This window comes from Episyrphus balteatus, chromosome 1, assembly GCF_945859705.1.
Source record: "Episyrphus balteatus chromosome 1, idEpiBalt1.1, whole genome shotgun sequence".
Classification (NCBI taxonomy): domain Eukaryota; kingdom Metazoa; phylum Arthropoda; class Insecta; order Diptera; family Syrphidae; genus Episyrphus; species Episyrphus balteatus.
In genome coordinates this window covers 76,920,549-76,943,810 of record NC_079134.1, presented here as the reverse complement: position 1 = coordinate 76,943,810, position 23,262 = coordinate 76,920,549, and the positions used below count along the sequence as shown (strand labels likewise).

At 33.8% G+C, this 23,262-nt stretch overlaps 1 protein-coding gene across 5 annotated transcripts in view; it reads right to left on the bottom strand.

Moving 5' to 3' along the window:
• LOC129905216 (uncharacterized) overlaps positions 1-23,262 on the bottom strand; it is a 429,598-nt gene that overhangs the window by 81,737 nt on the left and 324,599 nt on the right. Inside the window, exon 10 of one of the 5 annotated variants that reach the window (XM_055980643.1) lies at positions 4,758-21,616. The exons of the other annotated variants lie outside the window; for them this stretch is intronic. Within the exon in view, the coding sequence (XP_055836618.1) occupies positions 21,523-21,616 (94 nt within the window). The 3' untranslated portion in view covers positions 4,758-21,522. Of the gene's footprint in view, positions 1-4,757; positions 21,617-23,262 lie in introns of those variants that run through there. 5 annotated transcript variants of the gene reach the window in all.

Here is a 23,262-nt window from a genome sequence, read left to right as displayed (position 1 = left end):
GTGGTTTAGTAATGCCAATTCGCATATCTCGGAGTTACCTTGCTGGATAATGGTTGGATGAACTTGGTTGCACATATATTTCTTGGACACCAACCGTTTGCATGCCCATAGCTCCAAATCACTCACTAGGAAATATCTATCTCTAGGCAATGACACAGCTAAATATTGCGCAGATGTTTCTACCATATACGTGTTGTTTCTGTGGATTATAGGAACATTAAGAAGATTAAAAAGTTGAAATTCTTCAGCATCAGTTAGTGGCAATAGCATTTCGAAAACAATTGAATTATTTAAGAAATGGCCTTTCACAGTTGACATCTTGTACATGTCAATGACTGAACCTTCAGGCAATGATAAATAAGAAGGTAAATTGCTTCTTACGAGTTTCAGCTGCTCACTTAATTGATGAGGGATTATAAAATGTGGATTTATGTTTCCATGATTTAAATCCAATAGAACATCTAATAGTAGATCTTGTATATGCTCGAAATTTGTAAGAACAAGAATTAAATAAGACGTCAAAGATCCAAGGTTTTGTCGTACATCGTTAACCTTGTCCTTCTTGCTGAAGATTGCCATTGTACTTTGAAGGTGTTCATTTAGAGCCTTAAATTGTTCTTGAACTTGGATGTGGTTTCGTTTCAAAATATTAGAAGTAGCATCTGCAATCGAACTTTGTTTTTTCAAAAGTTCAATCAAATGATCTTCGTTCTTATATTCATTGCTGATTTGGACTTGTATCTTATCAGCACTTTCTTGGTCTAGTATACCAAACAAGCTATGCGCCATTGCTATTCTGGCTCTTTCGTATTTTGGCGCATGGTAATTTTGAAGCAATTCGTTGTTATGCTCTATAACTGCGATCCTGCTTCGCATTGTATCTATTGTTGGTATGTAGTACATTTGATGAGCTATTTTTTTTGTACACAGATCTCGCATTTCATTGACATATGTTTTCAGCTCATCAAATTCTTGCCAGTACGTTGTCAGATTGTAATACACAAATATTTTCCAATACGTGTTTACTGTTCGAATTCTGCCAACGTCTTCAAAGTATACGCCAACGCCATCATCAAGTTTGTTTATATTTATTTGTTCCTGTGTTTGTGAGTGACATAAAGATGTGGGTATCAGTAAAAGTACCAAAAACAAGACTGACAGCAATGTCATTTTTTTTTGGATTTCTTGATCTTAAACATCTTGTATGTTGATTTTTTCCTTGATAATCTGGTTCACTTGTTGGAGGAGGATAATCTGGCTCGTCTATCGGAAGAGGACAAAGATTGTGTATCGCTCGTTGGTACGTTCCAGTTTGCGTTTTAACGTTAGCCACGCGTACTTTATTGTCACTTCCTTTAAATGCCTCGATCACTCGGCCAAGTTTCCAGCGCATAGGAGGAATATTATCTTCTTTAATGAGCACCAATGTGTCATTTTTAAGGTTGTTCGATTCTGTTTTCGATTTAACTCTTTGTTGCAGAAGATGTAAATATTCAGCAGACCACCTTTTCCAGAAATGCTGTTGTATGTGTTGCATTTGCCGAAATTTGTTTAGACTGCCTATTTTGCTGTCTGTTACATCTGGTTCTGCGATGGCCGTAAGAGGACCTCCGATTAAGAAGTGCCCTGGAGTAAGAGCTTCAAAATCGTTTGGATCAGATGACAACGGTGCACAGTGGACCGATCCATACATGCCAGACGTAAAAAAGTCAACTGAGACTCACTGTTGTTCATACGGATATAAACAATAACAATACCCAGCTGATCTCAGAACTTCAATCCACTTGACATTTGGTTGCTTAAATAAAAAGTTCTGTCACTTCAAAGTCAAACTTTCAATTTATAATATTTCTTGAATAAAATTTTTGCAATTCAAAGTAAATACAATTTTTTTTATAATTTTGAATCCAAAAAGAATTAAATTCAAACAAATGGCAGGTGTATTAGTCGGTTTGTTCTCTTATATTTTTCCATGTTTGATATCTTGTGTCCCGTTTACTTGTCTTGGAAATGAGCTTACAGTGAAACACTTATTTTGTGGTAAAAATTGTTAAAAATGTTATTTTGTTTTAGACAATCTAAATATGAGTATGTCAAAGTGTCGTGATAAATTATATGTTTTTGAAAAGTGTGTCATGTCTAGTTAAAGAATATATGTTTTTTTTCTTTCGCACTAATTTGCAAGGCCTTTTTTTTTTGGTTTGAATCCTACTAGAATTTGGAATTTCACGTATGGAATTTTATGGCGTTTGGCGTTCGAATCAAAAGAAGAACCGGAATGTTAAAATTTTCGAACATGTTCTGGATAAATTTAGTCTTTCAGAAGAAAATATCGAGATCTCTAAGCAGATTAAAAATAAAATTAAGCTTTTGTCTGCAAGTTTTGACAAAAAGTGGAAGGCAGCTGGTTCGAGAAATGATAGATTTCGCCTGAAATACAAAGACTGGCTAGATGGTTCCAATTTTATATTAGCATTGGACAATCAGAATAATAGTTTAGAAAAAACTGAGGGGCACTTTAAGAGTGGAAGGCCAAACAAAAGTTTTGATGATTCTACACCTCATTCTAAACGCGCAAAAGTTCGTGATCTGCTTTAAGTTCAAATTTAAGTTCATTAAAAATTCCATACATATCATAATTTTTAGGTTTTTTATATTTTTTTTGCATTGAAAATTGTATTTTTGGGGGAGAGATTCTTAGGACCAATTTAATGGCCTAAGCAAAGCAACGAAGTTGTCTGAGCGGGCCAGAGAATACAAAAGGGTGTTTAAATCTTGAGGCATAATACTTTAAAGTTAAAAAGCTGTTAATATTGGCGAAAATAGCCAAGGAAATGAAAATATGATGAACAGGTAATTTTTTTATTTTTAATTTTCTCAAAAACTAGAAGGCATAGAAGCATATGGTTTCCAGTTTTTGATTAGAAATTAATTAAGGCAGCTTATTTCATCTATTAATTTCATATTTAATGTCACAGTCATGAAAGAAATTGTATTCAATGTGTTTTTTCAAACTTTTTTTTTCACAAATTTTGACTTTGAAATCGATTATCTCGAAAACCATTGATTGAAATAACTTTATTTAAAAATTAGAATTATGTGTAGAATTTTGACTTTTGAAAAAAGTACCATTCATAACTGTAGGTGTTGCCGTTGTTTTTTAATAATTTTTTTTTTAATTTTTTGTCATATTTTAGAAAATTGCCCCTCCCGCTTAAACGGGGGGAGATAGACCCCCACCTCCCATAGTAAAAAATGCTTGTATTGTCAAATAAAATCATTTAACCAAGAGAAAGAATTTTTTACGTCTAGCATGTATGGATCGGTCCACTGTGCGGTGTTAGCGGTCGAGAGTTCAATATTGCTTCTATTTGTATGACCACAGTTAGCAACTGCTCATACGTCAATGAAACTTCGCCTAGATGACGAACGAGAAGCGTCTTTGCAGATTTTACAGCAGCTTCCCACAAGCCTCCAAAGTGTGTATACATTCACCCTTTCTGGAGGCATATTTCCCATCATTTGGTTGATGAATCTTTGCTTCGCTCTAAAACAAATGATGCATCGACTAATAACTGCATGTCCAACACCTAATATCCAATATTGTTGTCTAGAGATAGCTATTAACGCTCTATGTGAAGCGTGCATATGTTTACGATGTACATCAGTCAAAATCAATTTAGTTATTACATTATTTTGTGGAATTAGAATTTGATGCTTAGCATCTGGAGAGATCTTCGCATAGGCCAATCTTCCACCGACTCGAATTAATTTAGTTTTTTCATCAAAATAGGGAGTAAGCGATGCTATAGATGAATTTCTATTTACAAGCCTTCTTCCTTCTAAGACATGATAATCTTCTGGAAATGAGGTTCTTTGAGTGTAAACCATAATCCACCGGGTTCCTTGTTTTAACTCATTAACCGTTAGTTGGCCTGTATTTCGTAATTCTTTTGGTCTTCTACAATTATAATAGAATCTAAAACAAAATGCAAATATTTTTCTTAATGTGAAAAATGAATTTCTGTAATTGATGTTTTCTATCAAGCTAAGCTCATTTCGAATTGCTGCTGACAAAACCGATTTCTTCTTGCGTCTTTCTGGAATAACCTCTGGAAAATCATATTCATTGAAGGGACTTGTTTCCCCATTTCTTAGGAATTCTGGACCTTGAAACCATATTTGTGACTTGAATAGTACTTCTAATCTTGATCCTCTTGACACCAAATCTGCAGGATTCAGTTGGCCCTTGATAAATTTGATGAAACTCTGAAAGTGATTGTATTTTCGCAACCCTATTTGCAACAAACGTCTCCCATGTGTAAGAAGGTGAATTAAGCCAAGCTAAAACGGTTGTTGAATCTGTATAATAGCATGCCTTGTAAATTTTCTTCGGAAGAATTTGAATTAGTCTATCCACTAATTCCACCATAAGGACTGCTGCTTGTAGTTCTAGCCCAACTAACAATTTTACTTCCACGAGGTTAAGATTTTTAATTTCTTGCAGCTATTATCTCTACAGGGCTTGTATTTAGTTTGTGAATCGAAAATTCAAACTTTCGAGGCTTAACTTTCGTTAACCGCTTCCTAGAAACCTAGTGCAAGTGGAATCTAAAAATTTCTGCAAGCATTAATGTAAACATTTCGTTTAAATTTCAATACGGCCACATGAAATTCCATTGTAGAAGCACAAGAAATAAAAGCCAATAACTGACTTCTTTTAAATGGCTTTGCAAAAGAAATTGTATTAGAACTGCTTACAAAATCTTTATGAATGCTTTTTTTTTTTTTTATCCAATTCGAAAATTATTAGGCTCAAAAATGACTTAGGTATGTATTTAAGTATGGTAGAAGTACCTACAACTTATACAATTGCCTTAAATGCATTTATTATTATAATTCTATATTACCGAAATTATGTCAACAGTATATGAGTCGTGATATTCATTAAATAAAAAAAAAACATTACGTCGAATTTCAAATAAACCGCATTAAACGGTTTTGCCTTTTTAAACAAATATTCCACAAAATAGATGTGTTATAGTTACTGCATTTTAATATTTGAATTAAAAAATTGTTGAATCATTGTTTTTGATTGAAAATATTACAAAGTATGTTTTATATTACTTTCAAATAATAACATAAATGTTTATTTTGTATCTCTGTATGAGAAAAAAAGAAGTTCAATTTCAGGCGCATGCGCGAAAAGCTTTTAGTTTTATATGTTTGCCTTAGCGAAGTTAGGGGACATTTATTTATATTTGTAGAGATCCTTTAAGTACAAGCAAAACATTGTAAAAAGCATTTAATTTTATAAGTTTGCCTAAGCGAACTAATTTTATTTCTAGAAGCCCTGTGAAAGTGAGTACAAGCTAAATTTTTTAAACTGTCAGGCAAACTCATGAGAATAAGAAATATTTGGATAAGTGCTATTATGGTGACCATTTTTGGTTTTTTTATTCATTGTTATAAAGAAATAAATAAAAAAGTGAATCTTTTCATATCGGTAATTGGTTTAAAATAGTGATATTAAAAATGGTTTACTGACCAATTTGGAGTTCATATTCAAGTAAGTAGAGAAGAAAGGAAAACAAGATTTTAATCTTCTCCACTTATTTAAAAATAAAATAGTGATGGACATTTTAGATTTTTTATCTAAGTTCAAAACAAAGTTAATTCTCTTATTTTTAAGAAAAAGCCAAAAGCCAAAAAAAATTAAAAATTTTTTTCTGCTTCGGAAAAATGCAAGTTGACGGCATCCGGGTGAAACCTCTAAAGTCTAAAAAAACCGAATTTTTCAGATATTTTTTTCTGCTCCAGAAAAATTGTTCTTGAGTAAAAAGTTATTCTCTTTCATCTTCTCAATAATGATAAGATTTGACAATAAGAATATAATATTATTAAGTCTTTATTAAATAATTTTTTACAAGATAAAAAAAAATCAGAAAATACCTAACCAAAAATAATAACTTTGAAAAAAAAAAAAAACACAAATGGTCACCATATTCTTTAAGATAGTGCAACTCATCAGGAATTAAGTCGAAGCCCTTAGAAAGTTCTGGTTTCAACTAGTCCAAATTTGAAACTCTTTTATTATATACCTGAGTAGCTCGATGGTTAAGGTACCGGACTTTCAATCAGGATGTACGAGGTTCAAATCCAGCAAAATGCGTCAAGTAAGTAGAAGTTTTTTTCTTAATATAATTGTGTTTGGAAATTTAATTTCAGAAGCAAAACTTGTCTGGATTGGAAAACAAAGAAGAAAATGAAAAAATAAAATGTAAAATAGGTACACAAAAAAAAAATGAAAAAAAAATATTTTTTTTTCTTTATTCTATTTGGGATATACCTCGTTTAGACTTTCACAATCCTTCCACAAGTCTGCTCCGAGCTTCTTAATAAAATTAAAAGCCTGTAGATTTTTAAATCTTGAATGTTGCTTGTTTCTATAAGGCATTAAACACATGTTTTGAGTCTCTCTAATCAACTTGCATATGACTCTTCTAAAGCCTATCAAGCTTCTCGGGTGGGCCAAAAGGGCTTCTCTATGGTCGTATACAAGCAATATTTCTAAAATCGAAACAGCTTCGTTAGACCCTTGTGGAAGTAAAATTGTTAGTTGGGAGGCGGGCTATGCTGATAGTCTTCAGTGGCACTACTCTTGATTTTGAGCACATAAGCTGGCAAAAGCTTTTGTTGTTTTCATCAACTGATCTTAAGTACACACATGATCCGAATGCAAATAAACTGCTATCCAAAAAGGCATGAAGCTCGATTGTTTTGGCGGAGGGAATAAGGACATATCGTGGAACATTTAACATGTTCAAGTGTGAAAACTGGGCAATATAGTTTATCCACTTTTGAGCCTTTTCAGTTTCAAGCTTATTATCCCAAGTCATATTTAATTTCCACAACTCTTGTAAGAATAGCTTACCAATAACGATTATTGGTCCGAGTAAACCAAGAGGGTCGAAAAGTCTTGCAAGATCTGCCAACACTGTTCGTTTTGTTATCCGTGTGTTTATTTTATTTACCTTTTCGTCATTAAAGCTGAATTTGAAAACATCTAGTGAAGGAACCCATATTAATCCTAAAGTTTTAATTATCTCAGGTTGATGGAATGTTACCAATTTCTCTTTATCGTCTTCAGGTATATCTTTTAAAATCATGGGATTATTGGCACAAAACTTTTTTAATTGAAAGTTACCTGATTTGAGTAGACAAATAATCTCATTAAGTAACTCAGGAGCGTCATCAATGTTGTCTGCCCCTGCCAAACAATCATCCACGTAAACATTGTTTTTAACGGCTTGTGAAGCGCTATAAAATGTCTCTTGTTTGTCATCAGCTAGTTTCACAAGACATCTGGTTGCTAAACAGGAAGCAGAGGCTGTGCCATAGGTGACGGTATTTAATTTATAAAGCTGCAGTGGCATATCGGTTCTTGGTCTCCAATAAATAAGTTGGAAAGCTTGATCTTCCTCTCGTAATAAGACCTGACGATACATCTTTGCATTGACCTACTATATATGGACTGCTCTGCCGTGCTAAGCAAAAAGGGCGCATATCCATTTTTGTAGTTTTGAGATAAATGCATTTTACTGACAAGGGAAAAGGTTGAGAATTGTAAGTGGGCTCAATTTCAAAAATGATTTTAAGCAACTTGTAGTATGAAAATTATAATTTTTAGTTTGCACAATAATTATATATTGTTGAAGCTTCCCAAATGCGTATCTAAATTTTTTTTTTAATTTTAGAGTTAGTAATAAATGCATTTTTCTATTTAGAAATACAGCGGAGTAATATTTTTGAGCTCATCTTCATTGACTAACTTGAGCCACTTGGAATTGGAAATGCGCTGTTTTTAGTTTACATATAAATGAGGCATTGTTTCAGGATGTCAAATATGCCTTTAACTCAATTTTGTATTTTTGGCTCATGCGCCCTTTTTGCTTAGTACGGCAGTGCTAGTCGTTTGACTTTTCCATACAAAAATTGAAAAAAAAAAAATGATTCCACATCTTTCTAGCTCTACTAGCGTTATAACCTTAGACGGCGAAAAGAGGAAACTTTTAGTGAATGACATCTGTCGTTAAAAGGTAGTGCTTTCTCTGTTTTTCTATATTTGTTCCTTTCGCACTTCGTCAAAAATGTTGCACTTATTCTCCGCTTTTTTTTAGGGCGCTAGTATCGCGAAGAAAGAAGTGGAACCAACCTGAATATGCTTCTAGCAGTCCATATATATTAAGTCAATGCATCTTTGTTATGTCCGCAGTAAATACATATCGGTGCATTCTGAATTTTAGAACAATTGAGAAAAGATCTGGTTGAACTGTTGGCCCGACCATAAGTATATCATTGAGTGAGAGACCAGAAGTGGTTTTAGCAGATGCATCAAAAACTACTCGAAGTTTTGTTGTTGAGCTTTCGGGTTTCATGACGCAGTGATGAGGTATGACGTAGTGCCCCCTTGGAATAATACCATTTTTCAATGGTGTCATGTGACCTAATGCTTCATATTCTTGCACGAAGCTAATGTAGGATGTTTTGAGTTCTTCATCCTTGTTCAGCTTGTTTTATAATGAAAAAACCTTTTTCTTGCTGATGACATGGAGTCCCCTAAAGATATTATAGGATCCTGTTTAAATGGTAATGTCACAACAAATTTACCTTCGGAATTCATTGTCGTGTTCTTCTTGAAATGTTCTTCGCACTGATGTTCTTCCTCGGTTTCAGCATCAGTAGGAGTGTCATGGCTTTCTGTATCCCAGAATGAACGAACGAGTTTGTCCAATGATGTTAACGATGGCTTCGTTACAATATGGCAATTAAAGTTTGAATTAGAATTTGAGGCTGAAACGCCTCCTGCAACGACCCAACCTAACTTTGTATTCCGCAAAGTTGGAAGATCTGTTGAAATCTTGACTTCTCCAGTTATAAATAGGTCGAAAAAAAGTTCAGCTCCTAAGAGCATGTCAACTTGGTTAGCCTTGCAGAATGAAGGATCTGCAAGTTGGATGTGATTGGGAATTTTCCACAATGACACATCAACTTCTTGCCAAGCCTGGTAGTCACTTATGCGGGCCATGAGGTTCGCTTCAATGGTCGCTTTATAGTCAGAGGTTCTGGACTCAAATGTTATTGATGCCACAAACTCGGACCTGCACTCTTGTGGTGCGCCTATTCCGCTGATAGCGGTATCCTTACGATACTTTTTGGTACCTAACTGTTGAATTAACGATGTCGTCACAAAGTTCAACTGAGATCCGGAATCAAGAAGAGCTCTGCATGGGATACGTACACCATACGAAGATATCACATTGACCACTGCTGTTGCTAAGTATACGTGGCGTTTCTGGACACGAGTTTCTGCTGCTGCGTTATTTACTGCCTGGTTTCCTGCCTGGTTTACTGCCTGGTTTACTTGGTGTGGAGTGTTGCTTGAATATACTTTATCACCCTACTGACCCTTGCTTATTTCTTGAGATTTTTGTATTTTATATTGATGAAGTAATGTGTTGTGGAGCATGTTGCATTTTTGGCATTTTCGAGCTATACATGATTGGGAATAATGGCCTTTCTTGAGCCAATTTCAGCACAACATCAGTTTATGGACAGCTTTTCCTCGTTCTATACCTGAAAGAGACAAAAATGTATTGCAATTGTATATACCATGCTTACTTGAATTGCAGAAATGACAAATTAGTTCTTGATCGCTCTTGGGTGCAATGACAATGGTTGACTTTTTCCCAGTATCGCAGCTGGTGAACTCCAGGCTTTGATACTTCATCCTTCCTCCATCTTTTGGGTTAATGGCCTCTAGAGCCTGAAATCTGGCCTCAACGAACTTTAGAAACTCTTCAATGGATGGACTGCTTCTCGGATCCTTGATCGTAAACTCGAATTTTTCTCTGCTCTCTTTGTCCAGGTTTTGCAGCAGACAATGAACGACGATCGGATCCCAACTTTCGATGTTGACATTAAGGTTGGAGATAACTTGCAAGCACTCCTTCGTGTTATCATGTAGTTTTCTTAAACTTGAACTTGTTGCTGTTGTAGCTGACTGCATCAATAGCTTGTTTAATTGTGCAGTCAATAGTAATCTTTTATTATTGAAGCGTTCAACAAGGACACCCCATGCTACCTCGTAGTTGCTATCAGTGGGTTTGAAATTTTGGATTAATTCCTTGGCTTTTCCTGTAACATTTGCCCTTAGGAAATATAATTTTTGTGCTGGTGGGATAGGCTGATCATGAACCTTTATTCAACAAGGACTGCTCATCGACCTTGTCTAAAGATCTTTTCAATGTATTTAATATTAAATTAAATCTTGTCTTGTTATTCATCTGGTTAATTGTATATTGGGGTTCTTAATTTGAATTTGTTTGGAAATTCGGTTTTGAAATTGAATTGCGGATACTTGGTTTTGGAATCGCTCCTTTTCCTGTTGGACTATTCAAATCCACGGTCTGAGTTTCATCTAGTTTCTCCTTGGGATATTTTTCTTGGTCAGGCATCTTCCTTGCGCCATCTTCTATTTCTTCAATAGCTAAAAGACGACGACTTACATCACTCCTCATGAGATCCGCTGCCTGACGTACCAGTTGGAAATAGTCCTTTTGAAAATACTCGTGATCCATATGTTCCGAGAATTTGTCTCGGAAAATCGTATCATTTTTGTCAAACTCCTCCCACAAATCCTCTAACTGATCCCTTTTCTTGATGAGATAGTCGAGAGTTTTCCTAGTGGGACCATCTTTATTGTAATTGCGCACAACTGTACAAATAGAATCACCTATCTGTTGTTGTGCAGCCGCAATGCTTTCAATACTTAGATCATTATTCTTGGAAGCCATTTTTAGTATTTTTCTTTAACCACTTTTTACTTGCAATAACTATTTTATAAATCACTATTTTTTAAATCACTATACAGGCCACTAAAAACTTTTCTTTAGTAGTGTCCTGTCACGGTCCCCAATGTTTAATTCTCAAACAGAATAAAAAAATCACGATGTTTAATTCTCAAACAGAATAAAAAAAATCACGATGTTTAACTTCTCAAACAGAATAAAAAAATCACGATGTTTAACTTCCAAGAGTTTACAGAAAAAAAAATCACGATGTTTAACTTCCAAGGGTTTACAGAAAACTGAATTTTATTTAAAAACAAGAAATACATGATAGGTTGAAAAAAGTGCAAATGAAAATTAATTATTAAATTAAAAGTGCAACTATGCAATAATATTCAAGCGTGGGAACAGGTAAAAATGAAAATATACAAAATCGGAAAATGAGATCCGTGAAACACAAAAATTTTAGCTGTTCACACGCTTGCATAAATTAATGACAAAAAAAGATTATGGTTGCACTTTACAAAAAATGGAATTTAAAATGAAATATGAACACTCAGATTTGGGTTCAGCTACCCTAAATCTAAGATCTTCACCTACTTTCAATCCGAGATTTAGAATGAAACTCGAGATTTATGCTAAATCTACTTAGCTAAATCTCGTATTTAGCGTAGATGGAAACGTAGTAAAACATGAATTCTCGAAACCAAAAACAACATGACATAATAATGCTTCCGTTCTGGGTAAATGGATTGCATTTGACAATCCAATGGAAACGGTTCGTTTGGTTTTGACATTAGCTTTCGTTCCCGTCCGTCTATTATAGAAGGGCCTTAAGTCTTCTAAACCTGAGGCCACAATTATTGTTCGTTGATCTTTTTGGCATATTAATGAATTTTTGTTTATGTTTGTTGCACACAACTGGCTCAAGGTACACTGACAATTTATGCATGCATGCCTGGTCTGGTGGCCAGCCCTAGATAAAACAGTCAACCTTAAAACTATGACCAAAATTCAGAGACTCGCGTGTATAGGTACCACTAGTGCCATGAGAACTACACCCACATCAGCCCTAGAAACAGTCCTTTCACTTGCCCCGATCGACCTTTTTACAAAAGAATCGGCGGCCATAAGTGCCCTTCGTTTGAAGGAGGGCAAGAACTGGAAAGGGGGCCACTTGGGTCATAAAATAATAATGAACTATGTTGCAAGTAACATTCAAACTGACTATACTCTTCCATTCAATGATTTCAACCCAGTAGCGCTGACAGACTTCCCCACAAGGGAACTCTGGGAGTCAAACAGGGTCATTATTGCAGATCATATCTCGGTTTTCACTGACGGGTCTAAAACAGACCTAGGCATAGGTGCCTGCTTTTCAGATAACCCTCCCATAAACAAATCACTGAAACTCCCTGACTTCTGTAGTGTTTTTCAAGCGGAAGTTTTTGCAGTTTGCGAAGCAGCTAACATACTCTCCGCACTCAATTTAAAGAACAAAAATATTGATATCTTTATAGACAGCCAGGCAGCAATTAAAGCCATTTCCTCTATTGTCACGAAGTCTAAACTAGTTGACCATTGTCGTAATACACTAAGGTCCCTAAACATAACGAACATAGTTACCCTTTGATGGGTCCAAGGCCATCGTGATATACAAGGGAATGAAAGGGCAGATGAATTGGCCAAAACAGGATCAACACTTGATCCGTGCCAAACCGTTCCATGGGTGCTTATGCCAATGGAGCACGAAAAAAGCAGAATAAAGCAAAGCTTCTTGAACTCTGCAAACGACAGATGGTCAGCTCTTGAAACCTGTCGTGTTTCTAGAAATCTGTGGCCGACCACAGAAAAACTGAAAACATACTTAAGCTAAGCAGGCCTCAGCTGTCCCTATTGATTGGTATCCTTACAGGTCACAACTCAATGGGAACCCAAATGAGCAGAATGGGTATTGTCTCATCAGACTTATGTAGAGGGTGTCAAGACGAAGAGGCGGAGGAGGGCTCATACAACTTCCTTTGTGAATGCCCCAGTTTAGCAAAAAGCAGGAAAACAACTCTCGGAGATTACTTCTTCGATGAGTTAGATGACGTCTCATCCTTGCCACTGAAAAACATAATGAAATTTATCCAAATTTCAGGATGGTTCAGGGAGGCCCCTAACACTAACTCCAACACCTAATTCCCAATAAACCCTTCCCTTACCCATCCTCACTCCTGCCCACCCTAACCCTGGGGATCACAATGGATCCATCGAGATCCGAGTGGGATAACTCGACTTGTCGGATTATCACCCCGTTCAACCTAACCTAACCTAACACTGACAATTTTAATAGTGTTGTATTGGTAAAGCTATCGCAGTAAAAATTTTAAATATCAACATCGAACAAAGATTTATGTCCACACCAGAGAACCAAACGAGTCGAGTATTGTTTACGAACATCGAGTACTTACTCGAAAAAAACGATCTCGAACAAACAGAATCAACACAACTCAAATATGTTCGAGCTTTCCTGTTTAGGAGGATTTAGGATTTATCTTTAAGTTTGAATTCGCAACCATCAAATTATTTACAGTTTCTGGGTTCAACCTCAATCGTTTTTCTGTAATTATATTTCCAGCCTGTGAAAATGCTCGTTCTGATGCTGCTGATGTTGCGGGAATACAATTCAAGATTTTATGTGCTTCATAAAGGTTTTTGAATTGGCCTTTATTTTCACACCACCATTGAAGAATATCCACAGGGCCTTTCGAATTAAACTGAATGTATCTTTCTATTTCAATATCAATAGAGTTCCCGCTCGTTGTTGTATTTTCATTCATAAAATCCGAGAAAATATAACTGGCCCTGGAACTAGTTGTTGGTTGTTCGTCCAAAATATCTTCAGATGCCGCAGCAGTAGCAGTAACTATTGCCTTTATGTAATCATATATTTCAGTCTTTTCAGTTGGGTACAATAATTGCATTTTATTGCACGGGGGATATAAAAATGTCCCACTTTTGAATGAAATTTTAATTTCGGGATAAAACAAATTCACTAAATAATGTTTTACTTTGTATTTTAAATCACTTGAATTTTCTGAATTTTCCAAAATATTCACTCAACAAGTTTTTAATAAATTATTATAATGAGGAAACACTAGATGAGCCGAACAAGTTTTTGAAGATTGTAACTCTAAAAAAGCGTCTTTAACATGTTCTCCGTATTTAGCACCGATTTTTATACACTCTGTAACAAATGCCTGCATTCCAGACCTTTCTGCAGTAGAAAACGGTCTAATATCTTCAATACACAGCTTCACGGACACATCAAAAACTGCTTTCTTATCGGCCATCGACACAATCACTTCTTTTATTATATTTGGCAAGGTTTCTTTAAAACATCTGTGCCTCAAAAGGTTTGTCGATTTTTAAAAATTTTTCATCACTTTTTTGCACGATCTGCATGCCACAAAGTTTGGTATAGTATCACCATTTTGATTTTCTATTTCGCCAAAAGTCCCCCATACCTTACTTCGGCAGTTTCTTTTGTCGCAAATAGAAAATATATTACACGGTGTAACACTCAAAATATACGCGGGCGGAGACCTATCAGGTTTTGTAGAGCTAGTCGCACTGAATACGAAACGGTATTTGAAAATCCCCTAACACCCCCAAAATCTGGAGTTACGGGCAAAAAACGGTTTTTTTGATCTTCACCCATTGAAATAATTCTAGCTTCGACAATTTTTTTTCCAATTTTCCCAAAAACTAGAAGACATAGAAACATAAAGTTTTCACTGTTCGATAAGGAATTAATTGAGGCAGTTTTCTGTCTAAGTAATTTATTTACTAAAATTCACAGTCTGGACAAAAATAGTATAAAATGAGTTTTCAAAAATTTTTTTCCCCTATTTTTAACTTTGAAATCGATTATTTCAAAAACTATTTGTAATATTATATTGATTTAAAAATTAGAATCAAATGCACAATTTTGCCTTTTGGAAATGGTACCATTTATTACTGTAAGTGTTGCCGTTGTTTTTTAATAATTTTTTTTTATTTTGATAATTTTTTTTTAGAAAAATGCCCCTCCCACCTAAACGGGGGGAGATAGATCCCTTCTTAAAGAAAAAAAATGTTTGTATTGAGCTCCTCTACAAAAACCCTTAATCAAATCCTGGCGTCCAACTTATCCTACTACGTGCCGAAACAACATTATTGTTCTATACCTAAAAGTTCGAATTTCTTTATCTGGGTTGAAATCGAAAAATTTTTTTTTCTAAGCCAATTTTGAAGTGATTTTCATAAAAAATACATCGATCAATTGGGAAATAGATATAGTTTTAGAATATATTTTTTAAATAGCATGTTGTTTTGAAAACATATACTTTAAATTGATGCCGAAGTTGGGCAAATGACAAAAAAAATTGAATTTTTGAACTTTGACATCTTATAAATTCTAAGTGGTTTAACCGAGTTACATGTTTTATACATTGTTAAAAAGGTATATTTATCTTCTATCAGAAACTGTAAAAAAATCGAAAATGGGTAAAAAATTGTCGAAGCTAGAATTTTTTCAATGGGTGAAGGTCCAAAAAACCGTTTTTTGCCCGTAACTCCAGATTTTGGGGGTGTTAGGGGATTTTCAAATACCGTTTCGTATTCAGTGCGACTAGCTCTACAAAACCTGATAGGTCTCCGCCCGCGTATATTTTAAAACCTCATTTTTGTAACACCGTGTTATTATTAAGATTTAAGCTAATACTTTGTTCTTCCATTGTTTTTTTATAAAACTATTTCTTTTTTAAATGAACTCAGAAGATTACTATTTAAATATTGTTCTCGCAAGAAATCAGCTTTTGAACAAAAATATTTCATTCATAACTTTCCCTTTAACCCTTTCATGCTGATTTGTTACTTCCCCAATAAACCTACCCGAAAAAATAGTAATTTGTTCTAAAAACAATCATCCCAAATAGCATTATTACATATTTTTTAGGGATATGTTTCTACTACGCACCTACCTGCATAAATTAACTGGGCATTCCCCACTACCCCATTTGTATTGTTACCTAAATACTAATTACTTTTTTATTTACTCAGTCATTGAAAATCCTTTTCTAAAACCACAATTGTAAAATTAAAATAACCTGCTTTAATTGAAGTTGTACCGCAAACAACCAACCCTCAAAACCTACATAAAAAAAAATATGCAACAGGTACCTATAGGACGTAGAAATTAGAAGTGGTTGTTTTCATTGTTCAAACTGTTCATGATTTTTCGATCACGTTCGAACACTTCAATCACTTTCGATCATTTCGAGTAAAGCCTAGTGTTTATGAACAGTCAATCTGTTTACGAGTAATTTTGTTCGTGGGTATTGAGGATCGAGTATACTCATGAGTTCAAACAATTTGTGTGGTTTTGTTTGTGATTATTTTTGTTTATGAGTAAGATGATTTACGAGTATAGAGAGAAAACGATCGAGCACGAACAATCATTTTAAAAAATTGAAATTGTTCGAACAGGTTCGAACATACTCCTTTGTATCTCTGGTCCACACACCAAGATAATGAGAAAAAGAAATTAATTTACTTTGTCAAAATTCTATCCACAGGTGGATATAGAGGATAAACAATTCTCCAAATATGAGGAAAAAGTCAAAGCACTGTCTGGAGTCCAAAATTATTATCGTTATGAAGATACCCGTCTTAAAAGAAGCCCGTCTTGGAACAAACAAAAGCCTCAAAGAAGATATTTAACAATTAATCAATACAAATTTAGTTTATGAAAAGCGTCGTAAGCGTAAAGTAAAAATAATATCTTAATTATGAGATTGAATCCATAGAATTTCGTTAATTTAAAAGGGTGGCACAGGGGCCTAGGGCGACATGAAGGCTAAATAGCTTCTATTAGGGTGCGCCTTATATTGGGTAAAAAAAATTTGTTAATTTTGACCGCCCCAACCCGTCATTTTGTTCTTTGTTATGAAAAAAAAATTTTTGAAAAATTTATAACAATTGAATAATATTTAGAGGTCGCTACCGGCATTTAAATATTCAGGATGCTTCATGGTACAGTGAATTTGTGTAAATAATTTCAAAAACATGAATTATGTTTTGCTTAAACATTATTTATTATTTATACAAGGTAATTCACCAGCAATTTGCCAGAAAGCTATAGCGTTTAGTTTATTATTATTATTATTATAATTATATATTATGCATCACATTATTACAAAAGAAAAATAAAAGAAAAATATTTACATCTAACGAAGGTACATTATGGATTATTATGAATGAAGAATATTTTTCTAATGTTTAGTGATTTAACATTGTCATAGCTGCAGTTATTTATATTTGAATTTTTGTTGTAAATATTAATTAAAAGATTCAAAGGACTATTAGCACCGTAGTTTGATCTACTGTAAATGTTAGAAATAAGCAACTGCCTTCTCAAACTATACTGACTAGCAATGAAATCCAATCGATAGAGGATCGATAGAGCTGAAATCGATCCATTGATTATCCCGACAATAAAACAAAATTGTAGATACGCTCTGTGACTAGTTAGAGATGGAAGATTTATTAGTTTAATACGTTGAGCGTAAGGTGGCAAGTTAATTCGATTTGACCATGGTAGAAATCTTAAGCAAAATCTCATAAATCTTCTTTGAACGGACTCCAATCTATTTATACGAACCGCATAATATGGCACCCATATTACGCAACCATATTCTAAAATGGATCTTACAAATGAGACATAAAGAGTTTTCAAAACATAAGGATCACAAAATTCTAGAGCAAATCTTTTGATAAACCAAGAGTCATGTTAGCTTTTTTAATAATGTAGTCAAAATGGTCAATAAAAGTTAATTTTGAGTCCAACACTATCCCAAGGTCAGTAAAACTAGACACATTACACAATGATGACAAATTAATAGAGTAATTATAGACAATCACATTTTTCTTGCGTGTAAAACACATTGTTTTACACTTGTCAATATTTAAAACTAAACCACTAATATTGCACCATTCCCAGAAACTTTGAAGGTCTTTCTTTAAAATATCACAGTCTTCAACAGAGTTAATAGTACGAAAAAAATTTACATTATCGGCACATATAAGAGACATAGAATTAACTAGGACAGACAGAAGATCATTAATATTTAGTATGAATAATAACGGACCAAGATGGCTACCCTGAGGAATACCGGAGTTAACTGTAAAACATTTAGAACGTTCACTTTTAAAAACAACACTATATAACCTATCTTTGAGATATGAAGATATCCATAACACAAATCTGTCGCTAAGACCTATTTTTTTAAGTTTCCCTAACAGTACATGGTGGCTAAGTTTGTCAAGTGCTTTGCTTAAGTCAGTGAAAATGCAGTAAACTTGTTGTTTTTTTTTCAAACGCGTCAATACAAAATGTAGCAAACTGTAACAAATTTGTTAGAGTGGATTTCTTTTTAAGTGTGATATACTTATTACTTGTTTTTTTATTAATATTAACTTGGTTAACTTTTTATATATAATTGATATTGTCAAATGTTAATATTTTAAAATTTAAATAAATAAATCAGTTCATTTTATACTTCCAACTTAAAAACATCGTATTGGCGACGAGGAGAAAATACAAAAATAAAAAATTTTTATTTTCTTAATATATAATATATAATGCCTCCAAAAGCAATGAGCCAAAATGATCCTCAAGATCAAAATACAAGCACCACTATTTCTATGGCTTCTGGAATAAGAGAATATAGGCCTGGGTTTGATAACTGGCGGAATTGGCGAGAAGTTTTGGATTCACATTTTGTGGAATCTTCATGTGAAGAAGATCGCATTAAAACTTCTGTATTGCTTAGAACTGTTGGTTTAGAAGCATATGGATTGTTGATAGAATTATGCGATCTGGTTTTACCGGTGGCAAAGAAATATGATGATCTTTGTGAGCTATTGGATCAACATTATTCTTCTCCAATCATTATTTTCCGAGAGCGAAAAAGATTTTTCGATGCAAGGAAAGCGGATGGTGAAGCAGTTTCCAATTGATATGCTCGCTTAAAAAAATTATTAGCAATCGATTGCAAATTTGGATCACAGTTAGACGATTTCATCTTAAATAAATTCATTGCCGGATTCGATGGTAAAATTTTTGAACGTCTGTGTGAAGAAGATGAGAAAATTACACTCGCTTCAGCTTTAAAAAAGGCATTGACTGTTGAAGCTAAAGTTTTGGCGCTGGTTAATGTGCACCAATAAAATGAGATTATAACTATCTTAATAAGAAACAACAAAGGCACACCCGAGTAAAAATGGAATTCCGCCGCAAAAAATTCTATTCTCGTACTTATACAAATGTTTTAGTCGTCTTCAATGTTATTTTGCCTTAAGTAACAAATTGCCAGTTCATGCAAACATGACTTGGTAGTCGAGTGGTTAAAGCGTTGGACTTCTAATTGAAAGTGCTCGGGTTCGAATCTCCTTCTCGTCGGTAGTTTTTTTTTTTATTTTTAAAAATTCCAAAATTATGTATCATGGTGCGGCGAATTTTTCATACAAAATGAAATAGTGCGGACGTGCTGCAGTCGTGGTGCGGCGGCGGTCGTGCACCGAATTTTTCATTCAAAATGAAATAGTGCGGACGTGCTGCAGTCGTGGTGCGGCGGTGAGTGCGGCGAAAATTCCTGCAAACGGCGGTGGTGCAGCGGTGCTGCGGCGCTCATGATTTTTTTCTTTAAAAATTCAATTTTTATTTTTACTCGGGCAAAACTACGAATGAATGGTCAAAACCCGATGCAGCAAGTAATAATTGCGTAAAGGCTAGGAAGAAATGTACACACTGCGGTTGGAAAAACCATGAGAGCGATAAGTGCAAGTACAAGAATAGCAAGTGTCATAAATGTAACCGTATGGGACATTTAGCAAGTGTCTGTTCCAGTAAGCAAATTAATGTTGTATCTGGGGATGTATCTAATTTTACTAATCATAACTATTCTGGTTTAGATTTAGATGATAATAACACGGTGTAACACTCAAAATTGAAAAATTATTTTATCAGATTTTTCTTTTTTCAAAATATTTTTTGTTTTTATTTGTTTTTATTTTTCAATTTTCTCAAAAACTAGAAGACATAGAAACATATAGTTTTCACTGTTCGATAAGGAATTAATTGAGGCAGTTTTCTGTCTAAGTAATTTATTTACTAAAATTCACAGTCTGGACAAAAATAGTATAAAATGAGTTTTTACAAATTTTTTTTCGCCTATTTTTAACTTTGAAATCGATTATTTCAAAAACTATTGGTAATATTATATTGATTTAGAAATTAGAACCAAATGCACAATTTTGCCTTTTGGAAATGGTATCATTTATTACTGTAAGTGTTGCCGTTGTTTTTTAATAATTTTTTTTTATTTTGATAATTTTTTTTAGAAAAATGCCCCTCCCACCTAAACGGGGGGAGATAGACCCCCCTCCCAAAGAAAAAAAATGTTTGTATTGAGCTCCTCTACAAAAACCTTTAATCAAATCCTGGCGCCCAACTTATCTTACTACGTGCCGAAACAACATTTTTGTTCTATACCTAAAAGTTCGAATTTCTGTATCTGGGTTGAAATCCAAAAATTTTTTTTTTCTAAGCCAATTTTGAAGTGATTTTCATAAAAAATACCTCGATCGATAGGGAAATAGATATAGTTTTAGAATATATTTTTTAAATAGCATGTTGTTTTGAAAACATATACTTTAAATTGATGCCGAAGTTAGGCAAATGACAAAAAAAATTGAATTTTTGAACTTTGACATCTTATAAATTCTAAGTGGTTTAACCGAGTTACATGTTTTATACATTGTTAAAAAGGTATATTTATCTTCTATCAGAAACTGTAAAAAAATCGAATATGGGTAAAAAATTGTCGAAGCTAGAATTTTTTCAATGGGTGAAGGTCCAAAAAACCGTTTTTTGCCCGTAACTCCAGATTTTGGGGGTGTTAGGGGATTTTCAAATACCGTTTCGTATTCAGTGCGACTAGCTCTACAAAACCTGATAGGTCTCCGCCCGCGTATATTTTAATACCTCATTTTTGTAACACCATGTAATTACTCTATTTACAGTGTGTCAAGAGAAAAGGCGTCTGTTGAAACTCAACATGCCCCATTTTCAATGACGGTGGAGGTAAATTGTGTCTTTCTCGATTTCGTTTTGGACACAGGCGCTGCTGGTTCACTGATTTCTAAAACAATGTTTTACAAATACTTTGATCATTCAACTTTAAAGCCATGCCTAGATGTTTTAGTAATAGTGATTGCATTGAAGTAATTGGAGAGTTTATTGCATAGATAGGATTCCGGAACAAGTCACGCAAACTTAGGTTAGTAGTTACTAATACTAGTGGCCCACCAATTTTGGGTCGTGATTTTATGTCTTTATTCGTGTTTTTTCTCTTGCCGGTTAACTTTATCAATTCCAATATTTTGCCTTTAAAATAAAACTCAATTTAATTTTTTTATAATACGTTATAATTTTAATATAAGTTGTGTAGTGTAAAAAAGTTCTCGAAAGAATGACCTTTTTATAATTGAAGGACAAAGTAATACAATTGACATTTAATTGTTAATTCACAATAGTAATTACAGCATAATTAAATTTATATTTTTGTTCGATAGTTTTTTTTATTTAAATTAAATGATTGAGTTCAGAACATTCTCCGCCCCGGTAAACGATGTTCTCAATTAGTAGTATTAGTACTTTTATGTACCGGAGCCGGACCCTGGTATGTACGATCATTCCATTTAGCACCAAGCAGTTTTTGTGTTGCAAATATTATATTGTTAGGTACATGAAAAGAGAAACAAAAAAAACTTAAGCAAAAGAACATAAGAAAAAAAAACTACAATTTCAAGGACAAACTCAAACCTTAGTTAATACTCTTCTTGAACACCTGCATTCTATGCGAGCTTTTGGAACAGTTACCCAATGATAAAAGCTGAAACACAATCACGCTTTGCCGTCGATTTTGACAACTGCGAAAAGTTCAACTATAGGAAATCTGTGTATCCATCCTCACACAATGACGCTTTTCTTACGTACGCTTTTTTTGACAAACGTAAGGAAACGTAAGAAAGCGAGCAAAAGTTCAACCAGACTGAACTTTTGCTCGCTTTCTGACATTTAACAGACATAGTTACAGTCACCCACATTATTATTGCGCCAAATTTGAATAAAAAAAAATAAATTATTGCAAAACTATGTGTGTTTTTTAATTTCTCTATATAGATTTTGCACAAAAAAACGACATCGAGATATTTTAAATCAAAACAATTTACGTATTAAAAACAAAAAAAATTTAATGATGTTTTAGACTGAGTTTTATTGTTAAAAACAATATATTTTGATTGGTTTTGTTTTTATAACTATAGGATTAAAGAATAAACAAATTTCTATGCATTTTTTAAACACATTAATATCCTTTTTCATTTTTCCACAATTAAATCAAGATAAACATTGGCCCAATAATTTTGTGAGTGACTGTGTTTTTTTTATTTGACAGCAGATTTTATGTTGCAATCAGCTGTTCAAAGTCAAAGTGACAGAAGCGCGCTTTGAGGATTTCTCAACGTAACGCAACGAAGCGACGCCCTAAAGCGTGATTGTGTTTCAGCTTTAAAAGACATAATGATTTTTTTGTTGCCTTTTGCTCTTACAACCATAAGTAGAGTAGAGTTGTAAATCATTGATGAGTGATGTATCATGTATGATCTTGTCATTCATTAGTTATTGTTCAGATTTCGTTGATGTCGTTTCGTGGTCGAGTGCGTATTTTTTTTGTATGTTTTATTGTTTCGTTTTCCTTTTCGGCGGGCGTGTGTGGTGCGGTTGTTTCTATTATGTAAATTATTAGTAGTGCGGGTACCAAATTTGTGGTTTTAGTTCTTTTAAATTAGTGTTAATAATATTATCTTTAAATAATTTAATTATTAAATTATTTATAAAAAAAAAAAATTAAAGTAATTTATGCAGTGATGTTGTTGGTGTTTTTTTTATTGTCGCTGCTGCTGCTGGATGTTGCTGCCGTTGATGATGTTGCTGGTGGATGTTGCTGCCGTTGATGATGTTGCTGATGATGCTGCTGGTGATGTTGCTGTGTTGTTGTTAAATCCGCATACAGCGCGGAATGGAACGGTTTGATTTAAGTTAAGTTAATTGATTAATAATTTAATCATATGTATATACAAATTTTTATATTTTATCAAATTTTTATTTATTGGTTTTTTATTATTGGTTATTTTTTTTTTTTTATTATTGGTTCTTTTTTTTTTAGTTAATTTTGTTTTTTTTTTATATGTATTTGTGTGCATTTTGATCGTTTCGGTTTCGCGTTTTGTTCGGATTCGAATATACGTTTGAGTGTGTGTA